A 22855-nucleotide genomic window follows, 5' to 3' on the forward strand; every position below is an offset into this window, starting at 1 on the left:
TCCATGACTACTTTATCCTCAAGTATGGCTTTAAAAGCTCTCCATTTGTCATCTGTGCCACAGTTATCCCTCCCTAGTATCTGTTCCCAATCAACCTTACTCAAATACAATTTTGCAAATTTATCTCTCTTACCATCCGACATGGGCACTGAGTTATGTGCAGCTTGGCTAATCAATTTAAATGCCATGTGGTTTTAATTACCATTGCCCAGATGTTTCCCCATATGGAGGCCTGATTCCATTTCAGATTAATTGTTAAGGATTGAGTCTAATGAATGATTTATTTTTAACATCCACAAATATTTCAGCCACACCCCCTCAACACCTGGCTGCCCGCTATCAGATTGCTGAATAACTTGGTAATTAAATCCCCGTTACACATATACTACCTGGGTGGAAAGAAAGACTTGCATTTATAAAGCACCCATAACCTCAAGATGTCCCAAGGCATTTCACAGCCAATTAAGTATTATTGAAATTATTGCAATGTAGGCCGAAAGAGCTCCAAAAAAATTAAATCCTGGGATGAATGAACAGTACCTATCCTAAAACAGATTGGAATGATTTCCACTATTTCAATTAGTTTCTAAGATCATCAGAAAATAACAAAGAAAGAAGTTTATGAGAAATTCTTTTATGTGGAGGGTTGTGATACCTGACCAGAAACAATGGTGGAAGCAGAATCCATAAAAGCTTTGAGTAAAAAGGTAGATAAATATTTGAAAAAGAAAAGATTGAAAGAGTATGGGGAACGAGTGTGGGGGAGGCAACAGAGTTCACAGAGCCAGCACGGTGCAATGGGCCGAATGCTTCCTTATGGAATGCACTGCTTGAGAGTATGGTGGTGGCAGATTCATTCGTGGCTTTTGAAAGGTTTAAGTACCTGAAGAAAAATAATTTGCAGGGCTATGGGGAAAGGGCAGGGGAGTGGGACTAGCTGAGTGGCACAATGTGTGTGGTACAGATACAAAGGGCTGAATGGCCTCCTTTTGCATTGTAACCATTCTATAATTCTATGCGCTGTAGAATGATTCTATGAGATACTAGTCTTGTGAAGGAATTGATGATTGCTGACTATCTCCCACAGGATTTGAAATCTGTATCTGTTGTGAATAAAGATATAACACACAACAGTTCAAACAACCATCAGCCTATCCTACCCTAACTAGTTTCGAAGGTCTACTGCACTTCTGACATTATGATTTCTTATTTAGACGTGCTCATTTCTCTTGACTTAAGTCTATTTTTGGAATGCTTGTTTAAACTGTGCCAGTGTCAGATACAAACCATGGAATGGATCAATAGACTACCGGGTAAATTTTGTGAGGTCCTGCATTATTTGTTGGGCCTCACACACAGCCAGTCCACGTCAGAACAATGCAGGCACTCTTGCTGCATTACTTTCCTGCAATGGAGGCATCGGTGATGACTTATTGTACTGTTTTCATGAGGCAATTGCCCTCCATATTGGCTTTGGCTTAATGAGGAATGATCTTTCCAAACAAGGCATCAGCATGGGTGGAAAACAGTGGCGCTACGGAGCCGAATTTTATTTATTTATTTAGAGATACAGCACTGAAACAGGCCCTTCGGCCCACTGAGTCTGTGCCGACCAACAACCACCCATTTACACTAATCCTACATTAACCCCATATTCCCTACCACATCCCCACCATTCTCCTACCACCTACCTAAACTAGGGGCAATTTACAATGGCCAATTTACCTATCAACCTGCAAGTCTTTGGCTGTGGGAGGAAACCAGAGCACCAGGCGGAAGTCCACACGGTCACAGGGAGAACTTACAAGCTCCGCACAGGCAGTACCCAGAACTGAACCCGGGTCACTGGAGTTGTGATGCTAACCACTGCGCCACTGTTTCAATGACAGGACCCAAAGTAGTGTTAACTGCTTACGTGACCATAGATTTAAATTGTGGTTTTATTGCATCTAGATATCAAGAAACGACTGAAGGCACTGGATACTGCAAAAGCTATGGGCCCTGACAATATTCCAGCAATAGTACTGAAGATCTGTGCTCCAGAACTTGCCGCACCCCTAGCCAAGCTGTTCCAGTACAGCTACAACACTGGCATCTACCCTGCAATGTGGAAAATTGCCCAGGTATGTCCTGTACACAAAAAGCAGGACAAATCCAACCCGGCCAATTACCGTCCCATCAGCCTACTCCCAATCATCAGTAAAGTGATGGAAGGTGTCATCAACAGTGCCATCAAGTGGCACTTGCTTAGCAATAACCTGCTCAGTGACGCTCAGTTTGGGTTCCGCCAGGGCCACTCAGCTCCTGACCTCATTACAGCCTTGGTTCAAACATAGACAAAAGAGCTGAACTCAAGAGGCGAGGTGAGAGTGACTGCCCTTGACATCAAGGCAGCATTTGACCGAATATGGCATCAAGGAGCCCTAGCAAAACTGAGGTCAATGGGAATCAGGGGGAAAACCCTCCGCTGGCTGGAGTCATACCTAGTGCAAAGGAAGATGGTTGTGGTTGTTGGAGGTCAATCATCTGAGCTCCAGGACATCACCACAGGAGTTTCTCAGGGTAGTGTCCTAGGCCCAACTATCTTCAGCTGCTTCATCAATGACCTTCCTTCAATCATAAGGTCAGAAGTGGGATGTTCGCGGATGATTGCACAATGTTCAGCACCATTCGTGACTCCTCAGATACTGAAGCAGTCTGTGTAGAAATGCAGCAAGACCTGGACAACATCTAGGCTTGGGCTGATCAGTGGCAAGTAACATTCGTGCCACACAAGTGCCAGGCAATGACATCTCCAACAAGAGAGAATCTAACCATCTCCCAACAAGAAGGACATTCAACAGCATTACCATTGCTGAATTCCCCACTATCAACATCCTAGGGGTTACCATTGACCAGAAACTGAACTGGAGTAGCCATATAAATACCGTGGCTACAAGAGCAGGTCAGAGGCTAGGAATCCTGAGGCGAGTAACTCACCTCCTGACTCCCCAAAGCCTGTCCACCACCTACAAGGCACGAGTCAGGAGTGTGATGGAATACTGTCCACTTGCCTGGATGGGTGCAGCTCCAACAACACTCAAGAAGCTCGACACCATCCAGGACAAAGCAGCCCGCTTGATTGGCACCCCATCTAGAAACATTCACTCCCTCCACCACCGACGCACAGTGGCAGCAGTGTGTACCATCTACAAGATGCACTGCAGCAATGCACCAAGGCTCCTTAGACAGCACCTTCCAAACCTGCAACCTCTACCAACAAGAAGGACAAGGGCAGCAAATACATGGGAACACCACCACCTGCAAGTTCCCCTCCAAGTCACACACCATCCTGACTTGGAACTATATCACCGTTCCTTCACTGTTGCTGGGTCAAAATCCTGGAACTCCCTTGCTAACTGCACTGTGGGTATATCTACCCCACATGGACTGCAGCGGTTCATGAAGGCAGCTCACCACCACCTTCTCAAGGGCAATTAGGGATGGGCAATTAATGCTGGCCTGGCCAGCGTCCCCCACATCCCATGAATGAATAAAAAAAAAACCCTTGTCTATGTTCAGTGTAAAGTAGTCACTGCTCTCCTTGCTTTGTCATGTTCCTTTGTTGTGGTTCCAAATACCAAAATCTCATTACTGTAACTTTGACATCCTTTATGTTCTGAAAGTATGAGGTAGACGACATTTTATAAAACCTCCATAACCAATGAGATGTCAAAATCCAGTCATTTGTAACATCTAAGTAAACAAGGTGCAGTAATGTAGTTGTTCTTGTACAGCAGTAGTAGTCCAGAGGTTGTGAGTGCATATCCAAGTTGTGAAATTGAACTCAATAAATCTGATCATTTGTGGAGTAACACCATGAAAGATGACTGTAAGGACTGCCGACTTATCATAAAAGATCAAACATATCACTAAGGCCCTTTAGGGCAGTGTCTCAGTGGCAACACACTTATCTTTGAATCCAAAGGTTGGAGGTTCAAGCCCCCACTCCAGAGATTTGATGGCATAATTTGGGCTGGTATTTCTATGGAGTACTGAGGGAGTGCTGCACTGTCAAAAGTGTTGCCTCTATTCAAGTGGTTGGTATTAATTGGTGTTTCACCTGTGCTCATATAGGTGCAACCTGAAAAAGGTGCCTTGTTTTTGGAGGTGCACAATATATATTGTGTACCTCTGGAAATAAAAGCTTATAAGTGAATAACGAGCAGGCCCCAGTGTCTATCCTTCACCGCCTGGCTATCAGAGTTTTAACAAGAGGTACCATCTTTCTGACAAAATGTTAAACTGATATGCCATCTGCCCTCTCAGATGGACATGAAAGATGCCATGGCACTATTCGAAGTAGGGCAGCAAAGCTGTCCTGGCCAAATATTTATCTCTCACCCATCATGTAAAACCATATAATTTGGTCATTATCACATTGCTGCTTGTGGGAGCTTGCTGTGCACAAATTGGTTGTCACGTTTCCCAAATTACAATAGTGACTATACTTCAAAAGTACTTAATTGTCTGTAAAGTGCTTTAGGATTTCTTGAGGCTGTGAAAAATGCTATACAAATGCAAACTTTTCTCTCTTTTTGCCTGATCTGGCCTTCGTATGACTCCAATCCCATCCTGTGTGCTTGACTCTCAATGCATTCTAAGGGTGGCCTAGTTTGTCCACCTTCCAAACCCCCGACCTCTACCACCAAGAAGGACAAGGGCAGCAGATGCATGGGAACACCACCATCTGCAAGTTCCCCTCCAAACCACACACCATCCTGACTTGGATATATATTTCAATTCCTTCACTGTCACTGGGTCAAAATCCTGGAACTCCCTTCCTAACACTACCATGGGTGTACCTACACATGGACTGCAGTGGTTCAAGAAGACAGTTCACCACCACCTTCTCAAGGGCAATAGACCAGTAACCCAGAGCCCCAGGCTAATACTCTGCAGGATATGGGTTCCAATCCCACCACGGCTGATGGTGGAATTTGAATTCAACTAATAAATCTGGAACTGAAAAAAGTTAGTCTAGTGGTGACCATGAAACCATTGTCGATTGTTGTAAAAACCCATCTGGTTCACAAATGTCCTTTAGGGGAGGAAATCTGCTGTCCTTACCTGGTCTGGCCTACATGTGACTGCAGACCCACAGCAATGTGGTTGACTCTTACCTGCCCTCTGAAATAGCCTAGCAAGTCACTCAGTTCAAGGGCAATTAGGGATGGGCAACAAATGCCACATTCCAGCGATGTCCACATCCCATGAAAGAATAAAAAAAATTAGGGATGGACACAAATGCTGGCCTAGCCAGTAAATCTCACATCCTGTGGAAAGAATAAACAAATTCCCAGTTGTCAGTTAAGATTAGATTAGAGATACAGCACTGAAACACTGGGGATAGAAGAGGACTTTGCCAAAGCTATGGTAAATGAGGACATTGTCAGGATACTGGTGTAGATAAATTAGATAATAAGGAGTTACTAGAAAGGCTGGCAGTACTTAAGGTGAATAATACTCCTGGTCCGGATGGGATGCATCCTAGCTCGTGAAGGGAAGTAAGATTACAAATTGTGGAGGTGCTGATCACAATCTTCCAATCCTTCTTAGATATGGAGGTGGTGCCAAAGGACTGGAGGATTGCAAATGTTGAACCCTGGTTCAAAAAATGGGAGTGGGATAAACCTGGCAATTATAGGCAAGTCAGTTTAATGTCAGTGGTGTGGAAACTTTTAGAAACTGGAGAAAATTAACAGCCATTGGGACAAGCTTGGACTAATAAAGGAAAGCCAGCATGGATTTGTTCAGGACTTGATTGAGTTTATTTTAACAAGGTAACAGAATGGTTAGATGAGGGCACTACAAGTGTTTTTGTGTATGTGGACTTTCAGAAGGTGTTTGATAAAGTGCCCCATATTAGACTTGTTAACAAAATTGAAGCCCATGGGATAAAAGGGTCAGGAGCAACATGGATACAAAATTTGCTAAGTGATTAGAAAGAGAGTAGCAGTGAACAGATGTTTTTTCAGACTGGAGGGAGGTATACAGTGCTGTTCCCCAGCGTTCAGTACTTGGAATACTGCTGTTTTTAATATACATTAATGGCTTGGATTTGCGGACACACGGTATAATTTCAAAATGTTATGCTGACACAAAACTTGGAAGTGTAGTAAACACTTCAAGAGGACATAGACATTCTGGTGGAATTGGCAGAAACATGGCAGATGAAATACAATGCAGAAAAGTGTGAAGTGATACATTTTGGTGGAAAGAATGAGGAGAGAGAATTCAAGCCAAATGGCACAGTTATAAAAGGGGGTGTGAGGACATAGACGCCTGGGTTATTTGTGCACAAAATCTGTGAAGGTGGCAGGACACATTAACAAAGCAGATAATAAAGGATATGGAATCCTGGGCTTTATGAATAGAGGCTTAGAGTACAAAAGCCAGGAAGTTATGCTAAACCTATATAAAACCCTAATATAAAATAAAAACAAGAAATGCTGGAACCACTCAGCAGGTCTGGCAGCATCTGTGAAAAGAGAAGCAGAGTTAACGTTAACTCTGCTTCTCTTTTCACAGATGCTGCCAGACCTGCTGAGTGGTTCCAGCATTTCTTGTTTTTATTTCAGATTTCCAGCATCCGCAGTATTTTGCTTTTATATAAAACCCTAGTTTGGCCTGATCTGGAATATTGTGCCCAAATCTGGGCCTCCTTCTGAACAGTACAATTCTGTTCTGTGACGGGTAATGTGGCTTTGCTGGTGTCACCTACATCCGTAAAATAAGGATCCCATATGTGAAACGTTCCCTCTAATCTGCAGCCTGAAAGTTGCTAGACAGGTCGACCCCTTTGTTACTGCGCCTGCTCAGCCATGCAAAAAAATTTAAAGGGCCAACGCACTTGAACAAATCAACTATGCATTACAAACAAAAGTTAGATTGTACGTTGCATATGGGTAGAAAACATGATGTCATCAGGATCAAGTCTACTTGACGATGAGCAGTACTGAACTCAAGTTTTGATAGTATTGTAGCTTCATTTAAATACTGATGACACTTACTATACATGAAATGGTTCATTCTTTCTCCTCAGTGGTTTCTAATTGTTTCTTTCCCTCTGAGGCAAAAACCTTCAGATGATTTAAGAGACAGTTGGATGCTGTGATGCTGTGATGGTTGTACTTTGGGATTTTCTAAATGAATGAACTCAGATGGGCAGAATGGTCTTCCTGATTCATATTTATCTTTCAAACATTTCAAGATGTTTGACCATTTTCTCCACAGGATAAAAGAATTGCATTTAAATGTTGGGTTTATAAAGCAAAAGGCTATTCACGCAAGTGTTAAAGATACAGAAAAGAAAGTTAAAATGCTAATATTCTAAGCTTTGATGTTGCCTCCCCAAACACTTGAAATGATGAGGAAAACATTTATCTGTATTGATAATTGGAAAACACCTCAGTCCAAGTCTCTGGTTCCTGGTGCTCAGCAGGCAGGAAGGCGGGCCTTCCCTTTTTGGTTGACAAAAACAAAGACATAGAACAAAAGTGTCCAGTAAACCAGAAAGATAAGTCAGGCCCAGTAAAGGCTGCCAGAAGTTTAGAATATAAGGATGTAGATAGAAGTTACCGATGTGCAGGAGCGTGATGTGTTCATTATTCTGTGTTATTACACAAAAACAAGTTGAGCTGACGGAATAGTGAGTCCGATCATAACTGTTGCTCTATCTGTCCATTTTCCGTGAAATTGCACAGCCTATTGATTGATATCCGGCCTTGCTTTACCGAGCATTTTCTTGGTCCGCCTTCAAAAGGACTGAAGAAGCATAACAGCAACAGGCACAAATATCCAGTTCAGATCAATATTACATTCCTGGGCTATGTTATTATATAGTTAGCTATCGGGCAAGGCAGGAACACTCCTAAACGTAGGGAACACAGACCGCTGCAGGAACCATTGCACCTGACAGAATATGTGTGACAGTGAGAAAGATTTGCATTTATTTATCTCCTTTCATGATCTCGGGATGTCCTAAAGCACTTTACAGCCCATTGAATATTGCTTAAATGAAGCCACTGTTGTAAAGTAGGAAATGTGGCAGTCACTCTGCACACAGCAAAGTCCCACCAATAGCAATATGATAATCTGTTTTTCTCAGTGTTAGATGAGAAATAAATATTGGCCAGGACACTGGGAGAAGTCCCCTGCTTTTCAAAATCGTGCTATTTTATGTCCACCAGAGAAGGCAGATGGGGCCTCAATTTAAAATCTTATCTGAAAGACGGTACCTCTGACAGTGCAGCACTTCCTCAGCAATGCATTGAAGTGTCAGCCTAGATGTGCTCAGGTTCCCGAAGTGGGATTTGAACCTGTAACCTCCTAACTCAGAGGCAAAAGGAGTGCCACTAAGCCACAGCTCACCCTAAACCTACAGCAATCTTGTCATCTGTGACAGTACAGTAGAGCACAGGGAACATCATCAAAGGGTTGCTGAAACACACATGGCAATAATTACAGAAAATTAAATTGGAACGTGGACTAAGAATTGAATTTCTTTCAAATGGGGATGGTGGAATTGAAAATTTGCCAATACCCTGGATATATGTAAATTGCAAATATCTCCCTTCCTCTCCACAGATTAACAGACAGCACCGAAAACATTTGTTCCAACAGCTCTGTGTTCTGTTTATAACACAACTCCGATGTGAAATACAATTTGGCAATAAGGTGTGCTTTTCATTGTAATTTATACAGAATTATAATGAGGGAACTATTGTAAAAAGTGTTTTCATACTGTTTACGTGAGAGAAGTTCAGCAATAGAGAAAGTCCATTTGGTCCAAAACCTTTGGTTGATTTTTTTAGCAAAATACATATCCTCCGCACCCCACCCATCCTATTTCTTCAGAAACAGAATTTCCTCCTGACTCAATTTATAATGTTTGCTTCATTGGTTTTCTCTGATAACTTATCGATCATTATTTACTCAATTCCCTACTGTAAAAAAATTATCGCCATTGTTTTTTGAATCCTTTAACACAAGGAATGTCAGAATCAACTCAATCAATTCCAAAATTTGTACGATATCAGAAGAAAGAGAGAACTTGCCTTTCACCTCCTTGGGATGTCCCAAAACATTTTTTGAAATGTCTCCCTGTTGTTTTCTAGGCAAACCAGCAGCCAATTTGCACACAGCAAGATCCCACAAATCACAAGGAGATAATTGATCTCTTTCTGCTGGAGTTGGTTGAGGGATAGATTCAAGGTCACATTGAAGTCTTCTCTTTTCAAAATGGAACCCAACCCAACCTTCACAATGCCTCACAATGTCCGGGACATGCTGACAAACTCTCACATCTGCTCCGAGGGGTTTGGATCCAATCTTGGAAATCCATCAAAGACTGAATTTCTAAATCAGAGACAAATGCCTCCACAATTTTAAATTGCCTTGGCTTTTTGGTGTACTTTCAATTTTAACTGGCTAGTTCTTGCTCATGATTTTAATTGCCAACATCATTCCCTGACAAGTAAATATAGACTCAAAAAGCACAATTTGCCATTGAGTGTTCAAACATGTTAATATTGATCGATGTTTCACTCCCAATGAGCCTAAAAGTTATAATTCTGCACAAAATGGTTAATATATAAGAGTGTAGAGAAAGTGCAGCCGTTGTGAGATCGAGGGGCCATACTATTAATAAAAAAAATTGCAGTCTCTGAATTTATTATGCAAGTCAGGAAATGTGGAGTTTACATTAATTTATTGAACACTGTAGATCCACATTTGAAGTACTGAATTACATACACCTGACCGATAAGTTTACAAGCATCTGTGCACAGAATATGCTGCATTACAGTTGGTTGTCTTTAACCCACTTTTACTTTGACTCAGAACTATATGAACAGAACATAACCTGCAATGGTAGTCACTCAAATATACAGATAATGTCACTCAAACCCTAGAATCCAGCTGATTTATAATGCAGACCTAATTTCATATACCAATATAAGATAATCCCAATGCTCTAATTTATAAAATTTCAGTTATTCATTAATGACTTCTGACAATTTAGAATTAGCATTTCTGCTGAACCGAATTATATTACCGTAACAGTCTGCAGCCAACTAAAAAATCCAATAGGAAGGTTTTGTTGTTACATATGCTGATATTTCAATTCTAGGGTGCTTTTATTCCTAATTAAACCTGCATTACAGCTTGTCCCTTCAACTAAGGAGGTGACAAACCTTTGGCACATAGGCTGTTTGGAAGTGCCAACATGTTTCCACTGGTCTCTCAGTGCCACCATTGGAAGTCTATGCACTTATATCCCAGCACGGAGAGTTGGTACACAGCAATAAGGCATTTCTGCTGACTTCATGCCAAGGCGTACTCAAAGGTCCCCTTCTCCAGCCCGTCCATCCCATCTGCCCACGTTGAGGATGGCATACTGCTGTAAGGATCTAGGAGGATTCGGAAACATCGCACAATGAGAAGACCCAAGAAAATGAATAAGATGCCCACGAAAGCAAATGCAGTTTTTTGCTCCAGGGTGAGTGGGTAAGAGTTCATGGAGTTTCCTGCGCCGATACCCAGGGAGTTATTGTAGTGATTGTTGTTCATTGTCACAGGATCTCGTCCTTATAGTCTTCTAAAAATTGGCATCATCACAGACCTAAAGATAAAATTTAAAAAATTAAAATCAGAGACAACAAAAAAATGGCAGATGCTGGAAATCTGAAAAAAAGAGAAATGCTGGAAACACTTAGCAGGACAGACAGCATCTGTGGAGAGAGAAATGTAGGGTTTATGTTATAGGTCAATGAATTTCAACCTGAAACATGAACCCTCCTTCTCTCCACAGATTCCACCTTTTCCAGCATTTTCTACTCCCAGTCCAATTCATGCAAGAGATGGACTCAGTGCTATAGTGCACAAGGGAGGCCCCCTAGGGTACTAGACTTGTTCAAATCTAGTAAAGCTACTGAGGGGTCCAAAAGGTTGCCCACGAGTGGTTAAGGTTAAAACTACAGAGTGTACGAACTCCACAGCCTGGTAAAGGGACAGTTAAAGAGCAGGACCTCAGCTCCATCAGTGTGTGAGAAGCAGTGAGACAGGGCACAGTGACCACAGCTGCCAGCAGCCGACAAGTGCTAGTTTGAATCTTCGAATAGCACCGAGATGGGGGAATGGGGAAGGGAGAATGGGTAGGGGAAGGGGCAGGAGCGGGGAAGGGGCAGGAGTGGGGAAGGGTCTGGGGAAAGGGCAGGAGTGGGAAGAGGCAGGGGACAGGATAGGAGTGGGGAAGGGGCAGCAGTGAGGAAGGGGCAGGAGTGGGGAAGGAGCATGGGTGGGGAAGAGGCAGGAGTGAGGACGAGGCAGGAGCAGGGAAGGGGCAGGGGAAGGGACAAGGTGGGGCAAGGGTGGGAGTGGGAGAATGAGCAGGGGAACGGGGCGCGGCAGGGGACGGAGCGGGGAAAGAGGCAGGGGCAAGTGGTGAAAAGAGGGGGCGGGGTAGGAGGAGGAGACAGGAGCGTGTGAAGGGCGGCGGGGGAAGTAATAAATATACAGAAGACATAGAATCGACTGGCTCGCACCGGAGGTTCTGTCCAGACTTGCCATCAGACTGAAGCATCCCCAATGCACCAGGAGTGGGGGTGAAAGTTAACTGCAGGCTCTGGGCAAGCTCTGGCTGCTGCCCGAGGTGGGGGGTTTCAGGGCGGTTCCTCTCTCTTACACACTGGGATTATGGAAGAGGCACCAGTGGCAGCTCCGGACTGACCTGTTGCGCATCTTTCCAAATGAAGCCGTCGCTGTAATGTTGCACTGCATCCAGGCTTCCAGTGACCCGAGCTGGGTTTTAGGGGCTTTCTCTCTCCCCCACCCCTCTCTCTCTCTCTCTCTCTCTGCCTCAGCTGTAACCCCGCTCCCCTCCTCAGTTACCCCGCCACTCACTCACCTTTCCAGCTCCGTCTGTCCAGCTTGCACAGCATCGACTCAGGCCAAAGTTTACAGCCCCCACCACCCCCAGCCCCCACCCCCCAGGCTGCTCGAACCGTCTCCAGACACTAAACAAAGCCCCGAGGCAGAGCAGGGAAGCAGCGTGGCCGCCGCCCAGCTCCCATCCCCGGCTCTCAATCTCAATGCACTCAGACACTGCCTGCAACAAGACTGGCACCTGATGCACCCAGCCTGGGGCTGGCACCGGGTATCTCCGGATCTCTCTCTCTCTCTCTCTGCTGCCTGCCAGCTACTGTCTGCTTCTGCTCTAAACGTCCTTATTTATTCTAGCGGACGCCCCCTGCCACCACGACATGCATCCAACTTGGTGCGGGAGGGGTGCAGATCAGCACCAAGCTTCTGCAGCCCCTCTGCCCTGCCACGCTGCTCAAAGCCTAGGTTGTTTTTTCCCCCTGGTTTTCCCGATCACTGTTTTTCCTCTCTCACCCTCCCCGACTCTACTGAAGACACAGGGCGAGGCACTAATCACAGCCTGTGCCAATATTGCCAGCTGACAGGGGGGGATAGGGGTCATGAGAGCCAGATAACTTCAATGCCAATGTGGGGTTTAACTCCCCACACCCCTCCGCCACTCTCTCTGAAGCTAAGCCTCCTTTCTGTGCTGCACCTGGCACCTTGACTACCCTCAGTGCCTTTGCCATCTGCCCAAACGGAGAATGAATATACCAGTGAAAGCTGGTATTTGAAATCTACAGCGTGCCAGCCTTCCCATGGATATCTTCCTCTCACTGCCCAGAGTGGAAGGGATTTGCTTAAAAGACTTAGCACAAACCATTCCCCATCCCCCCCTCCCCGCCCCTCACCCCACTGGCACCCGCTGCTGAACAAACGTCCAGTTTCAGGACCCAGGGTGAGTGTTTGAGAAAGTAATGCCAGTAAGAGGTTGAGCTCTGACTGTCAGGTGTCCATCTCTGCAAAGGGAATGATTAAAGACCGGCAGAGATACAGTCATTAGCACCGAGTGCTGGTCAGCTGCGGGTGGAGGTCTCCTGGGTCCAGCAACATGATGAAGGTTACAGAGAGTTACTTAAAATTACATATGGCGAGAATTTAACCCATCGACGCGCAGAGTTAAAACTGGGCCTGTAGAGTCTACAGCACAACGACAGACCATTCAGCTGAGCTGGTCTATGCTTGTGTTTATGCTCCACACGAGCCTCCTCCTACCCCTCTTCATTTAACCCTGAGTTAGAATTGTCGAATTTCACAGCGCTATAGGAGGCCATTCAGCCCATCATGTTTATTCAAGCTCTCTATAGGTATTACCCACCTTGTCCCATATTCTTGCCCTTTAAGATTTTCTTTTCAAATACTTATCCATTTCCCTTTTGAAAAGTTAAAATGAATTCTGTTTCGACCACTGATTCCGCTCAGGTATTCCATGTTCCAACAACCCTCTGCTTAAGAAAAATCCTAATATCTTACTTTGTTCTTTTGCTAATTATCTTACTGTTATGTTCTTTAGTCTTTAACAGCACTGTGGGTGTACCGACCCCACATGAAAAAATTTATAAAAAGGAAGAAAAAATGTTCCTGACATACTGACTAGTGGAAATTGTTTATCCCTAATTACCTTTATCAAAAACCCTCGTCATTTTGAACACCTCCATCAGATCTATTCTAAGCTTCGATATTGGAATTAAAGGAATCCCAGTTTCTGTCATCTCTCCTCATAACTAAAGCCTTACATCACCGATATAATCTTAGTGAATCTCTCATACATACACTCCATGGAGCACAGTGTTCTAACTGGGGCCTAATCTACAACCTAGCATCCCATTTGTTTTTTTTTCACATTTTTGTTAACTTGTGCTTCCATTTGTAAAGATTTTTGTACCTGAATTAAGTCTCTCCAGTCCTGTTGAATTTTTACCATTCAGTATACTTCCTCTCAAACTGTATCATGTTACATTTCTCTTCATTAAATTCCATCTGATGTCTGACCTGTTGTATTATTTTGTCTGTGTCATCCTGAGGTGTTTACAGTCCTCTTCACAGTTAATCACGCTCCCTAGTTTTCTGTCGTCTGCAAGTTTCGATTTTGGAAGTCCAAATTGTGTCCCTGGAGGGCACCACTGTTTATATCCCCAACCTGAAAAGCAGCTTTTAACCACAATTAACAAACCTTTTATCCACACTGCCACACTTTGTTTAATAAAGAATGTCATTCATTTCATTAACAAGCGTACTTTGTGGCACTTTATCAAATGCCTTTTGGAAATCTGTATACAGAACATCCACTCTGCTTCCTTAAAGAACCCAATTAAAATTACATAAGTAGGTAAAGACTGTGTATGTATTGCAGAACTGATTCTACCAGAGTCAGGACTGAGTCCTCTACTGTTTTACAATAACTCCATTTACACTGAGCAGAAAATTCTAGGGTAATGATGGCATTACAAAACCAACGGTCAAGTTATCCTTTAACCTGTATCCATCCTGTTGCCACTTCCAGACTTGACCAATCCAATATTCTCCTTTCTGGCATCCTCCATCCACATGATGAGCTCCAACTTGTCCAAATTGCAACTGCTCAAACATTGTCCTGTTCCTCTTATCCTCATGCACTTTTCACTGGCTTGCTGCCCCCTGAAGCATTAAATTTTAAATTCTGGTATTCAAATCACTCCACGTTCTGGTTCCACCATATCTCTGCAACCATCTCCAGCCTTACCTCCTCCACTTTTTGATCTTCCAACTCTGGCCTCCTGGTGCATGCTGTCTCAGTCCCACCATTAGTGATAGAACTGTATAGGCCTTACTCTCTGGAACTCCCCTCCCCAAGACCCTTCAACCTTTTAACTTCTCTATCTATCTTTAAAAACTGTATCAAAATGAATCTTTTCTCCCAAGTCTCCAATTACTCCTACTAGACTCTCTCTTCCTGGCTCAGCTTTCTGATCTTCGTATTATGACTTTGTAAAGGGTCCCGGGCATTTTGTTTGTCAAAGGTGTTGTTCTTTAAACGCCACATTTAAATGCATCTGCAACCTCACCTCAAAACCTCTATCACCCAGATCGGGGGTCAGCAACCTGCGGTTCCGGAGCCACATGAGGTGCTTTAACATCTGATTAGTGGCTCCCAACCTTTTCCAGTTGGATCACATTAACATGAAAAAAGCCTAAAAATAAAGTCAAGAAAAGTAAGAGCTATGTTTTTATTGTGGGGATAAAAAGCTAATCATTAGGCTGCACTTTACAGTTTCAAATGATTAAATGATTATTGTGTTCTAAATAAACCTGTTTGTGTGGTCTGGCTACACCGTGGTTATAGATTCAAAGAACAGATTTTAAGTTTCCGCCTATTATTATTTCTAATATAGCTGATTATTCTGAATGTACCATTAGAAGCTTTTTTTTTAATCACAAAAATCAATCGCTGAAAAACATTGTCTTAATTCTACACATCTTAAATTAAAGTTTGTTTGCAAGATGACTACTGAAAAGATTATATAAAAAAATGCCAAAAAACACGATAATTCAGAGTTAGGTCTATTTTAATTTTGTTTTATTTTCTATTGATACATAAATTCAACCCATGTATTTTATTTATTATATATGCAAATATGCATTCTACCAACGACACTTGACAGGATGCCAAGCATTTGGTTTAGAAATGCCGAATTTTGGTTTTGCGGCAATTTTATTTTGAAAAGGCTCTTCAGGTAAAAAAAGTTGCAGATCCCTGACCTAGATGGAAAAGGGCAGCAAAGGCTTGGAAACATCATCACCTCTTAGTTCCCTCCATGCCACTTGGACATATATCGCTGTCCCATCATTGTGTCTGGGTCAAAATCCTGGAACTCCCTACCTAACAGCATTGTGGGTGTACCTTCACCATATGAACTGCAAGAAGAAGGCCCACCATCATCCTCTAAAGGGAAATTAGTGATGCTGGTTTTGCTAGCAACATCTATATCCCAGGAATGAATAAGAAAAAACAGTTGAAGCTTTAATTCTCTGCTCCTGGACCTTTCCCAGATGTTGGAGGAAGAACCATTCAGGTCAATGAGGTGAACACCACAATGGCAGGATGAGCACTCACTCCATGGCCAGAAAGAATGTCAACACTGCTGCCCACGTCCAGGGAAGTTCCCGCTGCCTAATTTATATGCTACTGGAGTCTGGTCTCCTGTCAGCTCTTAATATAAATGCAGCAAAAATGATTTATGCAGGCAGCTTCACTATTTGTTGTCATTTTCAACCCTTGGGTCAGTAATTCCTCTGCCGTACTTTCTCGTGTTAGATCTGATACTTTCAAAGTGTACAAGGTATTTTCTGCATGCAGCACAGATTTTCAAATAATGGTCAATAAATATAGGCTCGCATGCCTGTCAACAGTCTGATACTGTCCAGGTGAATGAACATGTTGGAGGAAGGATTAACAAAAACCCCAGATAGGAGGAAATGACTATCAAAAGACTCAGTGCTGGTTTTAGACATAACGGCGTTGGGCATGGTGGGGGTGCGGGTGGGTGGAGGTGGGGTGCGGGCGCGATAGTTCAGACCTAAAAGCAAGAACAATGCATGAAGTCCATTCAGTGCCTAGGGAAGGGGAAGCTAGATAATTACATAAGGGAGAATGGAATAGAAGGATATGTTGATCAGGTGAAATGAAGTAAGGTGGGAGGAGGGTCATGTGGAGCATAAACACCAGAGTAGACATGGTGGGCCGAATGGCCTGTTTCTGTGCTGTAAATACTATGTGATCCAAGTATTCTGTGTATTCACCCATCACCCCTGTGCTCGCTGACCTACACTGGCTCCCAGTCCGACAATTTAAAAATCTTCATCCTTGTTTTCAAATCCCTCCATGGCCGCGCCCTTCCCTATCTCTGTAAACTCCCCTGCCCTATAAGCCTTTGCAATCTCTGGGATCCTCCAATGCTGCCTCTTGCACCTTCCCAATTTTAGTTCTTCCACCACTGGGGGGGCCATGCTTTCAGTTGCCTTGGGCCTAAGCTCTGGAATTCCCTCCCTAAACCTCTCTGCCTCATTACCTCTTGCTCGTCCTTTAAGATGCTTCTTAAAACTTACCTCTTTGACCAAGCTTTTGGTCATCTGTTCTGATATTTCCCTCTGTGGCTCAACGTTAAAAAGGTTTTTATCAGTAACGCACGTGTTTAAGAACCTCAGGATGTTTCACTACTTTGTTATATATAAACAAGTTGTTGCTGTAAATTAGAATTTGAAAGAGACCCCTGGTGGAGCCCATAAGACTGATGGGGAAACTTTCAGGAGAATCCCAAATGGCATCCAATATATAGATAACATTTATAATCAAATTTAAACAAAAATGTATTTTAAATGATTAGAATTACAGAGAAAAAAACAGAATGTTGCTATTGATCATAAAGACTTTCTCTGGCTTGATTTTGATGTGGTTGTTGATTGTAGGAATTGGGTACCAGCTCAATAGCTCTTCTCAATTTCTCAATACAATCAACAGTTGCTGCAGAACTTACTTTCTGTCACTAGGTGTTACTAGTTCCCTTAAGAATTGACATGCAGCATCACATAAAGTGTACTAAAGAATCTAGGTACAGTTAGCTGGGACTCAGCCAAAATTATACAGTATGTGGCTGGATTAACATGATTAATTGTAATTGTGTCAATAATCATCTCCTTATAAACCTTTGACTATAGCTTCGGCCAACTCTCCCCCTCGTCAATTCTTTTAAAAAAATTTCCTGTTTCTTGGCATTCTCTCTTTTCGATCACCTTGTAAAGTTCTGTAAAGCCTGTTTCTGTTGGTGAGGAGTGATACAGAAATATAATTTATTGCAATTGGAAGCAACTAGAAACTTAACCTCCAACATTAAAGATCCATTTCTCTCACTGAATTTACTAACAAAATGCATATGGAAAAAAGGCGGGAATGTGGTGGGGTTAATTCCCAGGGTTTGGCCTCACTGAGTTGTAGAATAGACCCTATATTCCTGCTCCAGAGCCCTGAGCACAAAATCTAGGCTGACATTTATTGCGATCCCATTAACTTTTACGACCGTTACCTTTAAAAAGAGAAAGTCGAATTCCCAGTTATTACTGAAAGAATTATGCCACAAGATCTCACGTTTTAAACAAAAAACTCTACTGTGCAAGAGTTAAACAAAGCAAAACACTACTAATTTAACATTACAATTTGGAATCACTTATACTTAAAATCTTAACCAAGCATGAAGACGCATACTTTAAACTCTAAATCTCAATAGAGCACTCCTGTTTGGCTGTTCCTTGCACTCCAAGAGTTCCCCTATACGTTACAGGATTTTGGCAATTTGTTCACTTCTCCTGGGACCAATCCAAAGTGTACCACAGCTCTTAGGAATTCATTTCGATTTCCTTAATTTCTCAGCTGTCTTCTGAGGTATCAGATCTCCCAAATCAGGACTCCCCAGCATGAGCATGGGCCTCACTAAAAACAGAAACACCCTGGTTCCCAATGGCCTCTTTATTCCTGAGTCCAGCTCCTTTCAAAGCCAACAACTTTCTCTGTGACCAACAGCCTGAAGCCAACAACTTTCCAAAAGCCAACGGCTTTTCCAAAGGCCAACTGCTTTTTCTGTGACTAACAGCCAGTCTGAAGACAAGAGCTTTCAAAGCCAACAGCTTTTCCGAAATCTAACTGTCAGCAAGCATACATTTTTTTAAAAGCATTGACGAGGGGGAGAGTTGGCCGAAGCTATGGTCAAAGGTTTATAAGGAGATAATTATTGACACAATTACAATTAATCATATTAATCCAGCCACATACTGTATAATTTTGGCTGAGTCCCAGCTAACTGTACCTAGATTCTTTAGTACACTTTATGTGATGCTGCATGTCAATTCTTAAGGGAACTAGTAACACCTAGTGACAGAAAGTAAGTTCTGCAGCAACTGTTGATTGTATTGAGAAATTGAGAAGAGCTATTGAGCTGGTACCCAATTCCTACAATCAACAACCACATCAAAATCAAGCCAGAGAAAGTCTTTATGATCAATAGCAACATTCTGTTTTTTTCTCCATAATTTGAGTCATTTAAAATACATTTTTGTTTAAATTTGATTATAGATGTTATCTGTATATTGGATGCCATTTGGAATTTTACTGAAAGTTACCCCCTGCATCATCTATTTCCATAGCAATGTGATACGTGGGTGATATCACAGATAGCAATTTGAAATAAATATTTCCAACTCCAAATCTTTTCTTTGTCCTGGGAAATCATATGGATAATTTAAACCCCTGATTGAGGCAGCTGCAGACACACAGTCTCCATCAAGAAGTTCAGAGAGGTTTCCATTGTTTAGGGTCTTCACACCTCTCTAACTCTCTCTCTGTAAGTACTCATAGAGAGATATTTGAACATTAAATCTTGGGTGGTCTGCAACCTTTTGAAATTCTTACAGCTACATAATTAATTCCCCCAAACTAAAAGTGACTTCTAAAATATTAGTACAAACCATGAACCGGGTGATAATAACACACTCCAGTGCAGTGCCGAGGGAGTGCTGCTCTGTCGGAAGTGCCATCTTTCAGATGAGATGTTAAACCAAGGTCCCGTCTGCCCTCTCAGGTTGACTTAAAGATCCCATGCCATTATTTGAAAACGAGCAGGCGAGTTCTCCCCAGTGTCCTGACCAACATTCGTTCCTCAACTAACTCCTCTCAAAACAGATTATCTAGCCCTTATTTAGTATTTGTGGTCGCTTGCTGTGCACAAATTGGCTGCCGTGTTTCCTACATTACAGCAGTGACTACATTTGAAAAGTACTTCATTGGTTGTAAAGCGCTTTGGGACATCCTGTCGTGAAAGACGCTATATAAATGATAGTTCTTTCGCTTTCTTCTTTATATTGTTAATATCTATGACCTGCACCTCCAGCTACTGAGGCTTCACACTAGGGTCCTCCTGTCAAAGTGATTAAAATATTTTCCCAGTGACACCTGCATCCCATGAACAAATAAAAAAAACTCATCCAACTTTTAAATATCTACTCCCAGCAGGAGAGGCCAGGAGTGTGAAGTCAGATCACATCCAGTCCCACCAAAAGAATGAGCAGTGTTAGTAAATCCCCTGCTTTAATTGAACAATGGGGTATTTTTGACTTAATATTAAATCTTGTCCATCATCTTTTGTACTTGGAAGGATGCCAAGCATTAACTCGGAGAAAGCAAATTGACAGCCCACGGAAGTCAATGCAAATAAAACTCAAGAGAGATGTTAAATGGGCTGCAGATTCATTATGCCCATTTTACACTATTATAAACAGTCAAAATTACCCCCAAGTAATTGAAATTATGATCAGTTGTAATGGATTTGTGAGCTGCTGTGAACTATCTTGTCAACCACATATGGGATGTGGGCGTCACTGGCTAGGCCAGCATTTATTGCCCATCCCCAGTTGCCCTTGAGAAGATGGCGGTGAGCCGCCTTTTTGAACCGCTGCAGTCCTTGGGGTGTAGATACACCAACAGTGCTGTTAGGAAGGGAGTTCCAGAATTTTGACCCAGTGACAGTGAAGGAACAGCGATATAGTTCCAAGTCAGGATGGAAGGGAACTTGCAGGTGGTGGTGTTCCCTTGCATCTGCTGCCCTTGTCCTTGTAGGTGGTAGAGGTTGTGGGCTTGGAAAGTGTTGTCAAAGGAGCCTTGATGAGTTACTGAAGTGCATCTTGTAGATGGCACACACTGCTGCCACTGTGCATCGGTGGTGAAGGGAGTGAATGTTGAAGCTGGTGGATGGGGTGCAAATCAAGCGGGCTGCTTTTACCTGGATGGTGTCGAGCTTCTTGAGTGTTGTTGGAGCTGCACCCATCCAGGCAAGTGGAGAGTATTCCATCACACTCCTGATTTGTGCCTTGTAGATGGTGGACAGGCATTGGGGAGACAGGAGATGAGTTACCCGCTGCAGAATTCCCAGCCTCTGACCTGCTGTTGTAGCCACAGTATTTATGTTGCTGGTCCAGTCCAGTCCAGTTTCTGATCAATGGTAGCCCCAAGGATGTTGATAGTGGGGGATTCAGCGATGGCAATGCTATTGAACATCAAGGAGAGATGGATAGATTCGCTCTTGTTTGAGATGGTCATCGCCTGGCACTTGTGTAGTGCGAATATTACTTGCCACTTATCAGCCCAAGCCTGGAAGTTGTCCAGGACTTGTTGCATATGGGCATGGGCTGCTTCAGTATCTGAGGAGTCGCGAATGGTGTTGAAAATTTTGCAATCATCAGCGAACATCTCCACTTCTGACCTAATGATTGAAGGAAGGTCATTGATGAAGCAAGTGAAGATTATTGGGCCTAGAACACTACCCTGAGGGACTCCTGCAGTGATGTCCTGGGACTGAGATGATTGACCTCCAACAACCACAACCATTGCCCTTTGCGCTAGGTATGACTCCAACCAGTGGAGAGTTTTCCCTCTGATTCCCATTGACTCCAGTTTTGCTAGGGCTCCTTGATGCCATACTTGGTCAAATGCTGCCTTGATGTTGAGGGCAGTCACTCCAACCTTGCCTCTGGAGTTCAGCTCTTTTGTCCATGTTTGGACAAAGGCTGTAATGATGTCAGGAGCTAAGAGGCCCTGGCGGAACCCAAATTGAGCGTCAATGAACAGGTTATTGCTGAGCAAGTGCTGCTTGATAGCTGTGTTGATGACCCCTTCCATCACTTTGCTGATGATCGCGAGTAGAATGATAGGGCGGTAATTGGTCGGGTTTGACTTGTCCTGTTTTTTGTGTACAGGACATACTTGGGCAATTTTCCACATTGCTGGGTAGATGCCAGTGTTGTAGCTGTACTGGAATAACTTGGCTAGGGGTGCGGCTAGTTCTGGAGCACAAGTCTTCAACACTACAGCCGGAATGTTGTCAGGGCCCATGGCCTTAGCAGTATATAATGTAAAGGATACTTCTCCTCAGAATCGCTCCATACATTTAGAGGCAGTGCAATTATTTTAAGTGTCAGCAGTGAGATTCATCACTGGCTTGCTGGATTTTTACAACTGCCTCAATCCATGTTTTGCAATCCTAAACTCTCACTGATGCTTAGCCAAGTGATCCACTGCTGCCCTCCAATACACGCTGACTCAATCATGTCTACAGTCTGAGGACAGCTTTGTCTGTTAGTTCCTTTGGCTTCTCAAAATATCACTCAGCCAATGTTCATTTCCTTCGTGTTCTGTCTAGAATGTCCTTCCTCAGGCATCCATCTCGCCAATTTGATCATGCTGGGAGATTTTAAATATTTTCTGATAGATTTTATTCTCAACTGTATAGAGGGGTGAATTCCCATGGGGATTCTCCCGATCGCCCGCTATAGAATGGGTGGAAGAGTCCCCAACTTAAATGATATTTGATTTAAAACAAATTGGTCCAGAATTCTGACCTGAAATTGTATTTTTTTTAATCATTTATTTTTTATTTTAAAACTCTGATAGTAAACAGGAGACCAAAAATATTTCAGGTAAGGCTTTATGTTAATTCAAATACTTTGATAAATTTCAGATCATCTCAGATAATTTCTTGGGTTCTTTAACAATCTTTGATAACCTGCTGTAAATAAGCTGATAGCTATCAGTTTTACTAAATCGTCTTGATCCTGTCGACTGCCTAGTTTTCACTAAATAAACTTTCCTGATGGGAAGATGCAAGTTAAAGGCTCTGTCAAAGTGTTTTTGCTTGGCCAAGTGTCTGCTATGCACAGAAATCCATTGCCACGCTTAAGAGTCTCCAAACCAAACTCCTGAAAAAAGCCATACAAAGTATTATTTATGCTTGGCTAATACTCCTTGAACTGACCCACACACTTAACTGAGTAGAGAGAGATTAGGCATATATTGGCAGAGTAAAGGCTTAGGGAT

At 42.9% G+C, this 22855-nt stretch overlaps 1 protein-coding gene across 3 annotated transcripts; it reads right to left on the reverse strand.

The window, feature by feature from the left end:
- Positions 1-9749: 9749 nt before the first annotated feature.
- Positions 9750-12471, reverse strand: ctxn2 (cortexin 2). Of its 3 annotated transcripts, none has more exons than XM_068015127.1 (2): positions 11948-12471; positions 9750-10663 (listed from the first exon to the last, which is right to left on the reverse strand). In XM_068015127.1, the coding sequence occupies exon 2, from the start codon at positions 10609-10611 to the stop codon at positions 10366-10368; it is 246 nt and encodes an 81-aa protein (XP_067871228.1). In that variant the 5' UTR covers positions 10612-10663; positions 11948-12471; the 3' UTR covers positions 9750-10365. The 3 variants fall into 3 exon arrangements, with proteins under 3 accessions (XP_067871228.1, XP_067871229.1, XP_067871230.1); XM_068015128.1 differs by lacking the exon at positions 11948-12471 and adding an exon at positions 11771-11852; XM_068015129.1 differs by lacking the exon at positions 11948-12471 and adding an exon at positions 11070-11287.
- Positions 12472-22855: the final 10384 nt, after the last annotated feature.

Source organism: Heterodontus francisci, chromosome 35, assembly GCF_036365525.1.
Source record: "Heterodontus francisci isolate sHetFra1 chromosome 35, sHetFra1.hap1, whole genome shotgun sequence".
Taxonomy (NCBI): Eukaryota; Metazoa; Chordata; class Chondrichthyes; order Heterodontiformes; family Heterodontidae; genus Heterodontus; species Heterodontus francisci.